The following is a 14,709-nucleotide window of genomic DNA, read 5'->3' as shown; positions in this document are numbered from 1 at the left end:
TTCTCTTGTCTGCAACTCTGTGGTCGCCAAAGACAAATAACTGCTCCATCGTTGTGGGATACTGTTGTCACATTCTTGAGATGTTTAAGGGAGACAATTTGCCTTTTCTTTCTTATGAAAACAGTGATTTCTATTTGCCATTGACTAGTGCAGCACAGCATGCAAAATGACATAATTTGTGAGCAGTCGAGAACAAATGTGCCTCAACTGCATATGGCTGTTGAATGTAGTTGCAATAGATCTGTACTGCTCCAGAAACTGCATATTAAGTTCTCTAGCGTCACAACTTCTCTCTGCCCACCTCCCCCCCCGCCCCTCGCCCCACACAATGTTACTATGCTAGCAAAAAAATTATCCCTAAAAGTTTCTGAAGTTTGCCATGGCATCTACTTATTCTTCCCCTTGGCGTATCTCTTATTTGTTAGTTAAACCTGAGATATAGCGTATACATATAATTAAGTGTGACTCCTAACAAAAGGGTTATTATATATGTTTATGTTTATCTCTGACAGCATGGTTAGCCTTCATTTGGTCCTTTTAATTTATTTTTTACTAATGATTAAAATGGACTTATTGAATATAGAATGAAGCTGTATGGTATTGTGGTGAGTGTGAAAAGATGTCTTGACTTCTCTTTATTCTTGGAATTGCTAGTAATGCTCTAATTGATGTTGTGAGCTTTAATTAGATGTAACAGAACTTTAAATGTTTCAGCATATAGGATCCTTTGAGTTAAGATGCTTTAAGGTCTGTTAGCATACAGTGCTCTCTCTCTACAAATCTATACTAAAGGAACCAATAGCAATGTATATTATGTGCACATAAATTAATATTTCAGATTCCCAAAGCATTTAAAAATACTCACAGAGCCTCACAACATTCCTGTAAATAATTGCATTACATCCTTATTCATCAAAACATTTAAGGGTGCTCTTCCATATGATTTCAATGTATTTGCTGAACAAGTCTACAAGGTCTTTACTGTATAACAAAGAGAAGGTAAATTAGTTGTTCTGAAGTTATGTCATGAGTGTGTATACAGTCAGAAAGAGTATTGATGTCTCCTGGAGTCTTGATCTTTCTTTAGTTTTGTGTTCCTGTTTCACTATTTGATACCTCAGAATCTGAAGCTAACTCTAGATTCAAGGTGACTTAATTAAGGTATCATGGGCTTATTATGTCTAGAAGAAGTGCTGTTGAAAATAATTTTACAAGAGACTATTTCAAGAGTAAAATATCCATGCTGAAAACCAGGGTTTTCCTGATTTGGGAGCCAAAGAAATTTTATACAAGATAAAGTCTCCCATTGACTTTAATGAACTTTGGGTCAGAGCCTAAAATAGTTTGCTAAGCATGACTTCTGCAGGATAATAACAATTTAACTGAAAATATTTTTCTAGGTGTAAGCACTCTAAATGCCTTGAAAATAAATGTTCACTGCATGCTGAAGTACTTTGTATTATTTCAAGTTTTATACAGCCTCATAGTTTTAGAATTACAACGGTAGAAACAAGGAAATGGACAAAGCATCATTAAATTGTTTCTCATTTCTTTTAAGAAAGAGAAAATGTTATTGTCCACCCTTAATGAATCATTTTGTGGTATTTCTGTGAAATTGATAAATCTCCTTTAATGTGCCTCTTCAATAAATGTCACCTTCCAGAGCTTAAATATATTTTTTATTGTTTGTAATTGTGTAGTGTCAGATCTTACCAACATGCTCACAGTTTCCCTAAGGGCTTGCTGCTGTAGAGAAAAACTATATATAAAGGGAAATTTCCAAATCAGCAAAAGGTAAAACGTGTACCTCACATAGTTATAGGCATGATAAACCTGAGCTGTCGTGTATTGATAGCTGATGTCTGATAGCTTAATTTTATCTTATTGCTCTAGATCAAGGACAAGTGAATGATATTATTAATAAAGCCCTAGTACTGACTGAATATAGCAATACTAATTTTATGTAAAGTTTCTAACTAATGCAGAGTGCAATAAAAATGTCATGAAGAATAATGCTTGGTGGAATTATCTAATGCTAGATAATAATTTATCTTCCAAAGTTGGCTCCAAGATAGATTCAGGCTGGCATATTCCAGGTGAGAGTTTTCATTCATTTCTGTTGTCTACAGAAAAAATTTTCATTCTTTTTCTGCAACACAGGTATGACATCAAAGATGACTACACTTTGCGCATTAAGAAGGCCATGAGCACAGATGAAGGAACCTACACATGCATTGCTGAGAATCGAGTTGGAAAAGTGGAAGCCTCTGCTACCCTCACTGTGCGAGGTGAGTGTTCCCATGGAGGGGAGGGCTTGTGTCCTGTATGGATAAATTGCTTTCTGAAGAAATGGGCCACATCCTTACCTGGCATTGTTTGGGTTTCACATACCCTTTGCAATTGCGGGTGCTGGCACTGATTTACAACAGAGGTGAAATCCTAGTCCTGTTGATATCTCAGGCAAAATTTTAATTTAGTTCAATAAGGTAGGATCTCCCTGTAGTTAAAGAGCTATTCTAAAGTTTTTTGGTTTTTTTTTTTTAATGAAGAACAGATGCCTATATATGCATAAGCAAGCACTACATAACCATGGTCATAGACTTTAATATGTGAGCCATCAGTTTAGGCTCTTCTTCACATTCCTTTCTCTCGTAAGTATGAGGAGTATAGTAAGTAACTATGTTCATTAATGCCAAACATAATGCAGATAGTATTATTATGTGATTAGCTCTGCCATAATTAAACTCTCTACCGTTACTCTTTATCTGAAAGATAAACCCCAGCCAAAGGAAAAAGAAAATCCTAATTAAATTTTGTAAGTATTACAAGGTAAAGACTAACATGTTCTCTCCTAAAATATTCTTGGTGTCTAGTATCCACTCAGTGTTTATGTGCTGCTGTTTGATGTAGTAAGGAGGTTTTAAGACCAGTAGAATAATGAGTTGCCAAAATGTCTTTTGTGACAGTAGATACAGACATGCTAAAGATTATGGGGAGAGAAAAAGTTTTTAGGCTAATATTTCCATATGAGTAAATAGAATATAATAGTTATTACTTCATTCCAAAAGATAAGCAGCAATTTGGCACAATGGATATCATGCAGACACTATTTCACAGTTTAGTGGTGCATGCTGACGGTTTTCAGTAGAGCTGTGAAAGGTTAATAAAAACATTTTTAGCTTTATCTGTTCTTCTCTTTTCATACACATTAAATCAAATGTTCAAAGTCTCAGTGGATTGCTTTATTAGAACTGGGGTCAACTGACCCAAGAGGCCAGCTTCCATTTCCATCCATTTAATGCATGGACACAGTTCAGTTTAATTTGCTGAATTCAAAGGCAAAAAAAAGCACCGAGTGGCTTTGTAGGGGGGGAGATGTTAGTATATAACAAAGAAAAGAGAGTATTGTGATAATCCATCTGCTGAAACGTTACCTCAGTGTTCTCTTTAGACAATAAGTGATAATGCAGCGATTCCCATTTAAGATGAAGAAATAGGTTTACCTACTACATGCTTGTGTAAAAGACTGTTCTTCCATTTTGTGACGTGAGAAAAATAGTCACTACAGCGAGCTCCCAGAAATACTCTCACCCTGTTCCTTTGTCACAGGCAGAATCATGGTATCCAATAAATCTGGCAACAAATTCAATAGCCTTTAAACACTCCTCGAACTGTGTATACATTACTGGAGCAAGCCTTTTAGATTTGCTACCCAGACTTATGATATAAACAATAGCTAGAATCAAGCAAAAAATCCTTTGAAATCACTGAAGCTTGAACCTGATGAAATTAAGGTGAAAAAAACCCGAGGAAATATATAATTTAATCGATTTTCCTACAGTAAAGGCAGGTTTTCATTATCTTGAGTATTTTTCCCCCTGGGTTTGTCATTTATAGTCAAATTCATAGTGTTTACCCAACACAAAGGAAGCCACCTTATTATAAGCATATTAAATGTTCAGGATATGACAGAAAATGAGAAAAGCCAAGAAATTCTATGGAGAAGGTTATTACTCTGAATTTTCTGAAAACAAAGGACTGGGCAGACGCCTGTTGACTTTAAAGGGACCGTGAACAACAGTCCTTTTAATTAAAGGAAGCCTTAATTCTGAATTCTTAAACTTTTGCCAGTTTCGTCTGAAACTGCTTTTACCATAACCATTCGTCATGTAGAGGAGCAAAACCACATAATGCTACAAAATTTACTTTGAGGGTGCCTTGGTCCTTGCAGGTGTTGTGTAGTTACAGCTGCAAACCTGGCAACAGCAGCATTATCCTTAGCTCCCTCATTCATGGCTCCATCTTCTCAAAGCGGGGGATGAGGTTGCAGTCAGGGAGTTTGCATTTATACTGTCACAAACAATAACGCAATTTGAATTCTGTGGCTCAGCCTTCATGTCCTCTCTTGGAAAGGTGCACATCACTCTTATTCCTTGTGTCTCTGCAGAAGAAGGAATATGTCCATAATACTAGAAGACAGAAAGTCTTCAAATAGATGATGGGTGAGAAAGGGTAGCAGGCTTGCAATAGTTAAATGAAGTGGGTATGCTAAAGTAAGGCTAAGGCCACAGAAAGGTTGAGAACTAAGAAGGTCCTTGCATGCTGTGTTACCTCTGGATCTGCATATCTTACATTTGACCCTAGCCTGCACATAAGCATATAGAGCTGGTTAACTTCTTTCAAAAAAAAAAAAAAAAAAAAGAAAAAAGAGAAAAAGAAAAAAAATGGTCCTGTTGCTCAGAAATGTGTAACTAGTTTGACTGCTAAAATAAGGGAAGCTTGGCCTACCCAGATGCAACCTGGAGTCAATTTTATGTCCAACTTTTCAGCTCTTCTGAAAGGGGATGTCTATATTTTATTAACAGGGGGACTGACAGCCCTCTTCCCCAGCACAAGTATAATGAAGGGCTGTTGCTATAATCAAGAAATCACTTGTTGCAGCAGCAGCTTTCAATCTTGATATCAACCTGAAACAGTATTAACCTGTCAATCATTCAGCAGCAATTTTTTTAGAAAGTAGAAGTTATCTAAGCAGTAATTTGGGAGGTTCTGGGTTGAAATCCCTGTGGCCATTTCAGCCTATTTGTTATATTTTCATCAGCACTGTCAGTGAGGAAAAAGCAGTGTGCTGTAAGCTTTCATGCCTGTTATTGAATGAGAAAAACCGTCCTGGGCTTTCTGTAGTCCTTACCGCTGTACTGACTGGCCATGCTCAAAATGCCATTGGTATTTGACTCAGAAAGCAAATGCCTTGCATCTACTGGCATGACATTTGGCAGTCTGAAGCTTAAATTGATGTGTTCATCGGGATCTAAAAGTTTGTGCTAATGCAATGCAATTTTTCTCTTATCAGGCATTAACAATGATACTTGATGATGGCATGTGAAGACAATAAAAATGTTCTCAGAGAATGGTTCCAGTCAGCTTGTTCAAATGCTATGCTCAAGTAAATGTGATAATAGTGGCACGTGACTAAAGAGTAACAACAGTAAACATTTTACTTAGGTTGTCATTTGAGGGGTTAGCAATCATGGTAGTATCCATAGTGGAAGGTAACATTACACGTCATGCATTCTGACAGATATTCTTTTCTTTTTTTAATTTCTTTTTTATGTTCTCACTACACCATTGTAATGTCAACAGCTCGCCCCGTTGGTAAGTAACCATCCTTCTATCCATTTTAGCATGGCTTCATGCAATGCTTCATCTTTCATTTGCAACAGCATTTAACTGGCTGAAATTAGCAGCCAGTTCTTAATAGTTTTAACTGTCTAACACCAGGCAAGTGATTTTGACTGACAAAGCGCTATTTCTGAACTTTGTATTTTCTGCTGTGTCATGTATAAATGCATTTACCTAATCACCAACAAATACCAATCAGTGAAACGGGGTGGGTGTGGTGATACTGAGCCAAAATCACTCATTCGGACGTTTTTAACAGTCTGTTTAAGGGCCTGGTATAAAAGCCATTGAAATCAACAGAAAGGATTGTATTGACTTCGGTGAGCTTCTATCAGGCCCTGAACGATCAGCTCATTATGCTTTTATTTCATAGCAGTAAAAGCACAGGCTTTGCATGTCCCGTCTTTCTTGTATCTTTCAAAGAGTTTTGAAATTAAGCAGTCCTGAAATTGAAGAGGGGATGGAGTAGATTTCCGTGCTTGTTAAGAAAGTTCTTCATTGATTTTTGCCCTTGGGTCATATTGGAGTGCGTTTTGGAATGCGCTATATAGGATGCAGACTGTTTCGAATAACAAGTCCAGAGGAAGACAACCTTTGGATTTTGAATTCCCACACTGAAAATTTGATTCCTTCCTATACCTTTGAAATTACTTCTGAAAATTTATAAAAATCTAACTGAGCATAATGGAAAAATTGCAACTGTCAGTAGCTGAAATTCACTTTTGGTGTTCAGAAATACCCTGAACATATTACTTAATTTTCATTCACGGATGTTTACTCTGTGCCTGTATGGATTTTCTAAATAATTTAACCAGTTGCACTCCTCCTCTGATTTTTGTAGTTTGTGTTTAGCTGTATCTTTTAGAATAATATGGTTACTCTGATTTTTTGGATTAGTGTGAAAAGTATGTACTGGTGTTTATGGAGATTGTTGAGGGGTTTGGTCTGTCTTTATGTAGTCAAAACTTATGTTAGATATACATTTGACTAAAGTTTGTGAGTTTGAACTTGTCTCAGCTCTTCACTGTTACGAGTTGGAGGAAGAAAGGTTGGAATAACTTAAAATGAAAATCCAGGTTAGGCCTCTGTTTCCAGAACTAAAGTGATCCCATGCTTATTAGCTTGCTTAAACTAGCATGCATAGAGCCAAGCCAAGAACCTCCGCAGTCACAGCATGGCTTATCCATACCTGGAGAATGCCCTGTGCAGAATGAAAATTCACTGGTCTCCATCTGGGATTTTGATAGCAAGCTTTAAATGTCAGTCACTACTTTATTACTTTGGCATTACGCTAGTTCTCAAGAAATTAATTCCCAGGAGTTGTAACAGTGTAAAACTGGAGTAAACTAGTAAGAAAATTTTCCTTTGCTTAGAAAATATAGTTTGAATTTAGTATGCTTCTAGTGTAAATCTCTGATGTTGGCGAGGGGGTGTTATAGCTAATAGTGAAATCTCCTTCTTTATTCACCAAGAAAATGCTACTAGGTTAAAAGTATTTTGCTTCTAGATATTTTTCTCACTTTGCTGACTCTTAAAAGAAAGGCAAGAAAAAAACCCACAAAGTAGAGACTGTTTCAGGTTCTGTGAAAGCCACATAAAATAAATGACTGGAGATCCACAAGAAAATGATAGGTTTCAGCAGTGTTGGTAGTGTCTCATTTCAGAACACATTCGTTTTTAAGACTTTTCAGGCCGTTGAGTTATCCATGATTCCATCTCCAGAGCTTATACAGAAGCTCTTGGTCTCAAGTTACTTTGTGTCCAGGTACATGATCCCCTTGCGTAACCATGCTGTGGTCAGTTTGTCATATTCCCTGCTTAAGATATTTTGTTTTGTTACAAGTAAACATCTAGTACAAAGAAAATTCTTCTTTTGCAAGATTTATTCAGGAAACATAAATTAGAATGGTTGACTTTAAAATAATTATTATATGGTCATATGGTCTTTATCAAATTATTTAATTTAGTGATTATCTTTGTGAATTGTGAAAAGATTAAGTAAATAAGTCGACCCCCAAAGATATATAGAATTCCCATAGAACCGTGTATGTACTGATTGCCATATATAGGCAGATCACTTCCTTCAGATCACTTTTATCTGATCCTGTACCTGTAGAAAAGGCAATTCTGTCCTTATGATAGTGTATGCCTTTATTGTTTTTTGCTTAAGGACCTGAAGTGAAATTAATTTCTACAGTTCATATCTCTGTTTCAGTCAAGCGTAGGCAAAGCAGGTGGCTACCTATCCTGTCTTTCGAAAATTTAAAGCCCAGTAAAGCAAAACAAAGCAACTTCCCTCTCCACCACCACTTCCCCACCAAGAAGCCCAAATAATCTTCTGTTAAAATTGTCATTTGACAACAATGGTGAGTCAAATCTTGTAGTGTTTTTTTGTTCAGGAAGTTAACTGGAATGCAGAACAAAAATAGCTCTCCTTACAGAAAGGAAGCTAAAGTAAATTCTACTTAATGTTATTAAGCTCACAGCTCTCTAGGAGGATGACATTTTAACGGAAGTATATTTATATATTTATGTATACGTTAAACTGCAGGGGAGCAGTTTAAAAGTTTATATTCTTTCGTGACACCTGAGAATTATCTACATCATTCTACTTTTCATCACTACCTCCAATTCAAAGCAGGCATGTTTTGTCTTTAATGTGTTTTAAACAAGACCAAACCATTTTCTTTCAATGCCTTGCCACTGAAGAATAGAGGAATGCTTTTTTTTAATGTTCCAGGATTGCAATTCTTGTTGCAAACTGAATAATTTTCATTTTCTATTCAGTTTTTGCCTGTTTCAAAATATTTATATTCTGTTAGTTGTGATATTTTTTTTTAAACTTCAGCTTGAGTGGAAAATTCAGGAGTGGGATTACCAATGACCATGTAAGGTTCAAGCAGTTATTAACATATGGTACATACTACATAGACAAAATGAGGTACAGTTCTGCCCGAGGTGGGTGGCAGCTGGTGAATTTAACAGCTCCTATGCCAGATTACTCATCATGTTTAGATTTGCCCTAGGAATAAATGTGTTGCCTGTTTCTAAAATAGATGTTCTCTTATTTATAACCTTTTGAAAAGATTTCTGACAGGATTTAAAACAGATGATTTTAGGAAGCAAGATATTTACCCCTGTTTAGACCATTTCTGTTGTTATTTCACTCATTAGATGGATTTTCCAGGTGAGCAAGTTAGTATTTTCTCACTTTCGCATTCTGCTGTATTTCTTATGGCAGCTGGGCAGGAGAATAGCTGTTAAAAGAAGCACAAAAGTTGGGAGGAGCCCAAAAGTTTCATATAGTCTTGCTGAAAGTAACACTGACCCTCTTTTCAAAAGTATTTGCTATACTGCTTTGAGATGGAGGACCTGAAGTTCAAACAGAAGATCTATGAAGATCTGTCTGATGTTTCAGTTACCTTTTTACTAATAATCCAAAAAGTCATTCAGATGACAGAGTGCTCAATTTTCAAATTAATTTCAACTACATCCAAGTGGAAATACAGTTCTTTGCATTTCAGTCGCTTTCCAGAAGTCAAGTTTACTTAATTTATTGTCATATGCTATGACTCATCTTCCCAGAAAGAGGCGACATACAGCAAATACCGAGATAGTTTTGCCACCTGATAGAAATTAGGTATTTAGAATTAAGTAAGGGGAGACCAACCAAGTTACAAAAACTGCACTTCTCTACCATGTGGGAGAAGAAACAGATAAGACACATGCCATGAGCTTTCCAAATTTCAGAATAATTAAATACAGTGTATTCACATTTCAGTGCAATGTGACTGTATGATGCGTTTCACTCTGCTCTGGGAAGTTTTCATGTCATAAATCAGCCTGGCATGAGTTAATAGTTTATTAAGAGTGGTGCATCATGAAACATAAAATAGAAAGGGCTGTCTTTTAAACAAAGTTGTATTAGGTGTTGTGGCTTGAAATTATATTGCTCAGATGGTTCAGACTGGTGAGAAAGATCTCTATTCTTCTCCATTCTGACTTTTGCAGGGAAAGTCTATATAGGATGAATGCTTTTATTTTTCATATATTCATGAAAATATCACCTTCACTTGAGACACTGAGGATTTATACAACATCAGTAATGGCGATTGGTGTGTGACAGAAGAGAAGAGATCATGCTTGGCACTACAGTGCCATCTTTCAGTGGCAGAAATCTCCAGTCCATATCAAAGTGTGGTATGTTGCCTGTCTGTCTGCTGCTACCACCTATAGAAATTTTCAGAAAAGAGCGAGGACATCAGTGGACATTAGGCTTTTGGGATATGTGTCTTCCTTAGGTGAAAGAATAATGCATCAATCTTGTTTAAAAGTAGTGAATTCTTTAGATAAAAGAGAAAAGGTTGCCATAGGGATATTTGTATAACAGTAAGAAATTAAAATGAGCTGATTTGTTCAGACATTTCTTAACCTTTTAAAGACCGGTCTAAAAGTCCTAAAGTCCTTAGCATTTCTACTTTGGCAAAACTCCACTAGCTGAACTTACACTTGAATCCTACAATGACTTCAGATATTATAGAAATAAAATGTTTGCAATATATGGGCTAGAACGGCTCTGCAAGTGGACACTGAGCACATTAACCACCAAACATTTAAGTGCTGGTTCACAAAACTCGGCTTCATTTCCAGCTGCTCCAAGTCTTCTTGGGTATGCCAGATAGTGATCAGAACAGAAACATAGAAGATGTAATAGAGGATTCTTCTTCAATGATAAGTGTGAAAGATGGCAGTGCACGTACTTGAAGTTTTAGCAGGTTATACTATGACGTCCTACGGTACCAAGTATGTGCCAGTACTCATACTCTTTTCTCTTAGAGAAAGCCCAGTTACAGCAAGTGCAGGAAGTGATCAAGGGCCTGCCTTCTTTTTTTTTTTTTTTTTTTTTTTTTTTTAATTGCTGAACTCTAGCTTGGAAAGTTTTAAGAAGTTTAATGTGTAAATCTTCTTTAACTTTCCTGAAGCATGCTCAAATCAGCAGGAACTGTTTTCTTACTTCAGTGGATTCTGTGTCTCTCCATAAGTCTTTGAAGATTAGTGTATGAAGAAGTCTTTTGATGTGTTGCTCCCCCCAAACTTCTCCCTTCTTTTTTCTAAAAGGAGAAATTGCTTACTTTTCCTTAAACAGGAGCATGGAAATCAATACATTAACCCATTCACTTTTCCCTTTACCTTCTTTGCTCAATTGCTGCTAGCTGTATTACAGCTTGGATATGATCTTGGTATTATTCAACAGCAAAACAACTGTATGCCCCATTCCTTGAATGCTAGCATTGTCAATCAGCATAAATAGTCTTTTTTCTTCCTCAATCCTTCTCCTCTCTTCACTTTACAGTGGCCCAACTTGAGCAGAATATCTCCTCTCAGCCTTTTTTGCTCTCAAGGGTAAACAAACCAGCAACTTGTCATCTTTCTCACCATAGATGTAGCCTATAAGCCTATCTAGGCTCTTTACTCTTTTCATTATCTCCCTAGCTCGTCTCATCAGCATGTGAATTCATGTCTTTTTGAAGGAGATAACTAGATTACACTCATTATTTTGATGAAATCTTACTATATCAGCAAGGGGTATGTGTTTCTTTTTTAAACACATTACCAGCAAACCTTCCTGCTATCTACCATGACAAAAGGAATCATGCCAGGTTACATGTCTTTTTGTTGGCATAATTTGTTGTGTTTGCTAAAATCAGAGAAGGTATAGTAGCACCAGCCATCCCCTAATGGTACAGTTTACATTAGCAAGCAGGCTAAAGTGTTAAGATTTTAGAAAAGCACATCTTTTCTATCTGATATGAGCAAAAGATGTATCCTGAATCTCAGACACTTGCAGGAAAAAAAAAAAAATTAAAAAGCATTTTTCTAGAGTAGAGAAGGTCCTAAGTGAGTTATGGGGCAGACAGAACCAGTGGTACCTGTCTCTATATGTATCAAAACTAAGTGAAGGACCTTCTAGAAGAAATTTTCCAGAAGCATCTGTAAGGTGCAGGGGCCACTTAAAAAAGGTGATTGGATGAGATATAATAAAAGAGATGTATGATTAAAGGACAGCAGGCTACAGTCTAATGTTGAGATGAAATTCAGACCAAATATTTAAACATAATGTTTAAACGTACTGTAAAACAAAGAGGAGGCGGCGATCAGGAAAGATGCTGTTGATGAACACAGAGCACTGGAAAAGGTGGGGTGGGGGTCAGAAAGTAGATCCCTTTCTTTTCTGTTATGTAGGAGACAGAGTTGGATTTTTTTATAATTATTCTCATAATTTTGTTTTATTTTCATAAGTCCTAGGTAAGAAGGAAAACAAATCCTTCATAGTAATTTTTCTTTTTTGTGCTTCAACTTTTGTTATAAAAATGATCAATGCAGATTTGTCAGTTATATTAGTTGAAATTGGCAGGAAAACTTTGAACATAAACAAAACCTGATTTTTCATTATTGTTTACCTCTCATCTTTTTTTTCCACCATGCAGATTTATCCCATTTCTTTCTTTTAGGTCATCCAGGGATAAAAGAGAGATTTTATGTGTCAAAATATATAGGACAGTTAGCATTTTTTATTTATTGATTCTCTAGACTGCTTTTGCCTCTTGCAAAGAAAGAAAAAAATGCTTATGCTTCCACGCTTTCAGAGATTATCTGCTTCAGTGTTTCAGAACAACTGAAGGATGAAAACGTTGTTATATATGAAATTCAGAACCCGAATTTAAATTGAAGATTAGAACAATTAGTCCAGGTGTGAAGGAAGGTTTAGCATTCTCAAATGATTGAAGTGTGATCTTTTCACACTGTTGTGTTTTTACATGGCTCATCTGAAAACAGCAAACAGAAGGAATTTCTCACTTTCCATGAGACAGGAGCAGCATGAAGGACACTTATACCAGAACTGGTCCTGGTAATAATCTTGCTGAGACCTTACTCCCCTCTGCTTTCTACCTCTGCCCTATTGTAGCCTGATTCCTCTCCCCCAGTGCTTCATTTCATTCAGCCTGCTAAAAGTTCTCCCCGCTTGCCCTCTGTGCTTCTAATTTTGTGTATTTGATCTATCGGTGTAGGACGTACGAGAATTAATTTTGAAGCAGTGTCAATATTAAAGATGGTATCTGAGATGTGGATTATAAGTAATCCCGTAGGTTATGGGAAACTGCTTTTCAGAAGAATCCAAACCAAGTATCTGCTTTGCCACCTCCACCTGTGTCGTGGTCTTTCTGGGGTGCCATGTCGCCACAGGACTTGCTTTTCAAGGCCCAGGATGGTGTTCCGGGCGGTGGCATGGGGCACGGGATATGTTTCCAGCCATCCAGTGGTTGCTTCCACCATGGTGAGCACATAGCGCTTGCCCTGGCGGGTCTGTGGGAGCGTGATGTAATCAATCTGCCAGGCCTCCCCATATTTATATTTCAGCCATCGTTCACTATACCCAAGGGGCTTGAACTGCTTGGCTTGCTTGATTGCAGCGCATGTTTCACACTCATGAATAACCTGTGCAATACTGTCCATAGTTAAGTCCACCCCTCGATCACGAGCCCATTTATACGTTGCATCCCTTCCTTGATGGCCTGAGGCATCATGGGCCCACCGAGCTATAAATAATTCACCCTTATGTTGCCAGTCCAAATCCACCTGAGCCACTTCAATCTTAGCAGCCTGATCTACTTGCTGGTTGTTTTGATGTTCTTCAGTGGCCCGACTCTTAGGTACATGAGCATCTACATGACGAACTTTTACAACCAGGTTCTCTACCCGGGCAGCAATATCTTGCCACAATGCGGCAGCCCAGATTGGTTTGCCTCTGCGCTGCCAGTTGCTCTGCTTCCATTGCTGCAGCCACCCCCACAGGGCATTTGCCACCATCCATGAGTCAGTATAGAGATAAAGGACTGGCCACTTTTCTCTTTCAGCAATATCTAAAGCCAGCTGGATGGCTTTCACCTCTGCAAACTGACTCGACTCCCCTTCTCCTTCAGCAGTTTCTGCGACTTGTCGTATAGGACTCCATACAGCAGCTTTCCACCTCCGATGCTTTCCCACGAGACGACAGGACCCATCAGTGAACAGGGCATATTGCTTTTCATTTTCTGGCAATTTATTATACAGTGGGGCCTCTTCAGCACGTGTCACCTCCTTCTCTGGTGATATTCTAATGTTTTTTCCTTCTGGCCAGTCCATGATCACTTCCAGGATTCCTGGGCGACTGGGGTTTCCTATTCGAGCCCGTTGTGTGATCAATGCAACCCACTTACTCCATGTAGCATCAGTTGCATGATGTGTAGAGGGGACCCTCCCTTTGAACATCCAGCCCAACACCGGCAGTCGGGGTGCCAGCAGGAGCTGTGCTTCAGTACCAACCACTTCTGAAGCAGCTCGAACCCCTTCATATGCTGCCAGTATCTCTTTCTCAGTTGGAGTGTAGCGGGCTTCGGATCCTCTGTATCCCCGACTCCAAAACCCTAGGGGTCGACCTCGAGTCTCCCCTGGTGCTTTCTGCCAGAGGCTCCAGGTAGGGCCATTCTCCCCGGCTGCGGTGTAGAGCACATTTTTAATATCCTGCCCTGCCCGGACTGGCCCAAGGGCTACTGCATGAACTATCTCACGTTTAATTTGTTCAAAGGCTTGTTGTTGCTCAGGGCCCCATTTGAATTCATTCTTCTTCCGGGTCACTTGATAGAGAGGGCTTACGATCTGGCTGTAATTTGGAATATGCATTCTCCAAAACCCCACAACGCCTAAGAAAGCTTGTGTTTCCTTTTTGCTAGTTGGTGGGGACATAGCTGTTATTTTGTTGATCACATCCATTGGGATCTGACGACGTCCATCTTGCCATTTTATTCCTAAAAACTGGATCTCCTGTGCAGGCCCCTTGACCTTACTCTGTTTTATGGCAAAACCAGCCTTCAGAAGGATTTGGACTATTTTCTTTCCCTTCTCAAAAACTTCTTCTGCTGTATTGCCCCACACAATGATGTCATCAATGTACTGCAGATGTTCTGGAGCTTCACCCTGTTCCAGTGC

The 14,709-nt window shown here is 38.1% G+C and overlaps 1 protein-coding gene across 1 annotated transcript in view; it reads left to right on the top strand.

Annotated features, from left to right (window-relative positions):
* Window positions 1–14,709, top strand: part of ROBO2 (roundabout guidance receptor 2) — a 444,176-nt gene that overhangs the window by 304,951 nt on the left and 124,516 nt on the right. Inside the window, exons 6-7 of the mRNA XM_075712688.1 lie at window positions 2,161–2,288; window positions 5,644–5,655. Coding sequence (XP_075568803.1) covers window positions 2,161–2,288; window positions 5,644–5,655 — 140 coding nt within the window. The remainder of the gene's footprint in view (window positions 1–2,160; window positions 2,289–5,643; window positions 5,656–14,709) is intronic.

This window comes from Pelecanus crispus, chromosome 1, assembly GCF_030463565.1.
Source record: "Pelecanus crispus isolate bPelCri1 chromosome 1, bPelCri1.pri, whole genome shotgun sequence".
NCBI classification, from domain to species: domain Eukaryota; kingdom Metazoa; phylum Chordata; class Aves; order Pelecaniformes; family Pelecanidae; genus Pelecanus; species Pelecanus crispus.
This window is presented reverse-complemented; position numbering and strand designations above follow the sequence as displayed.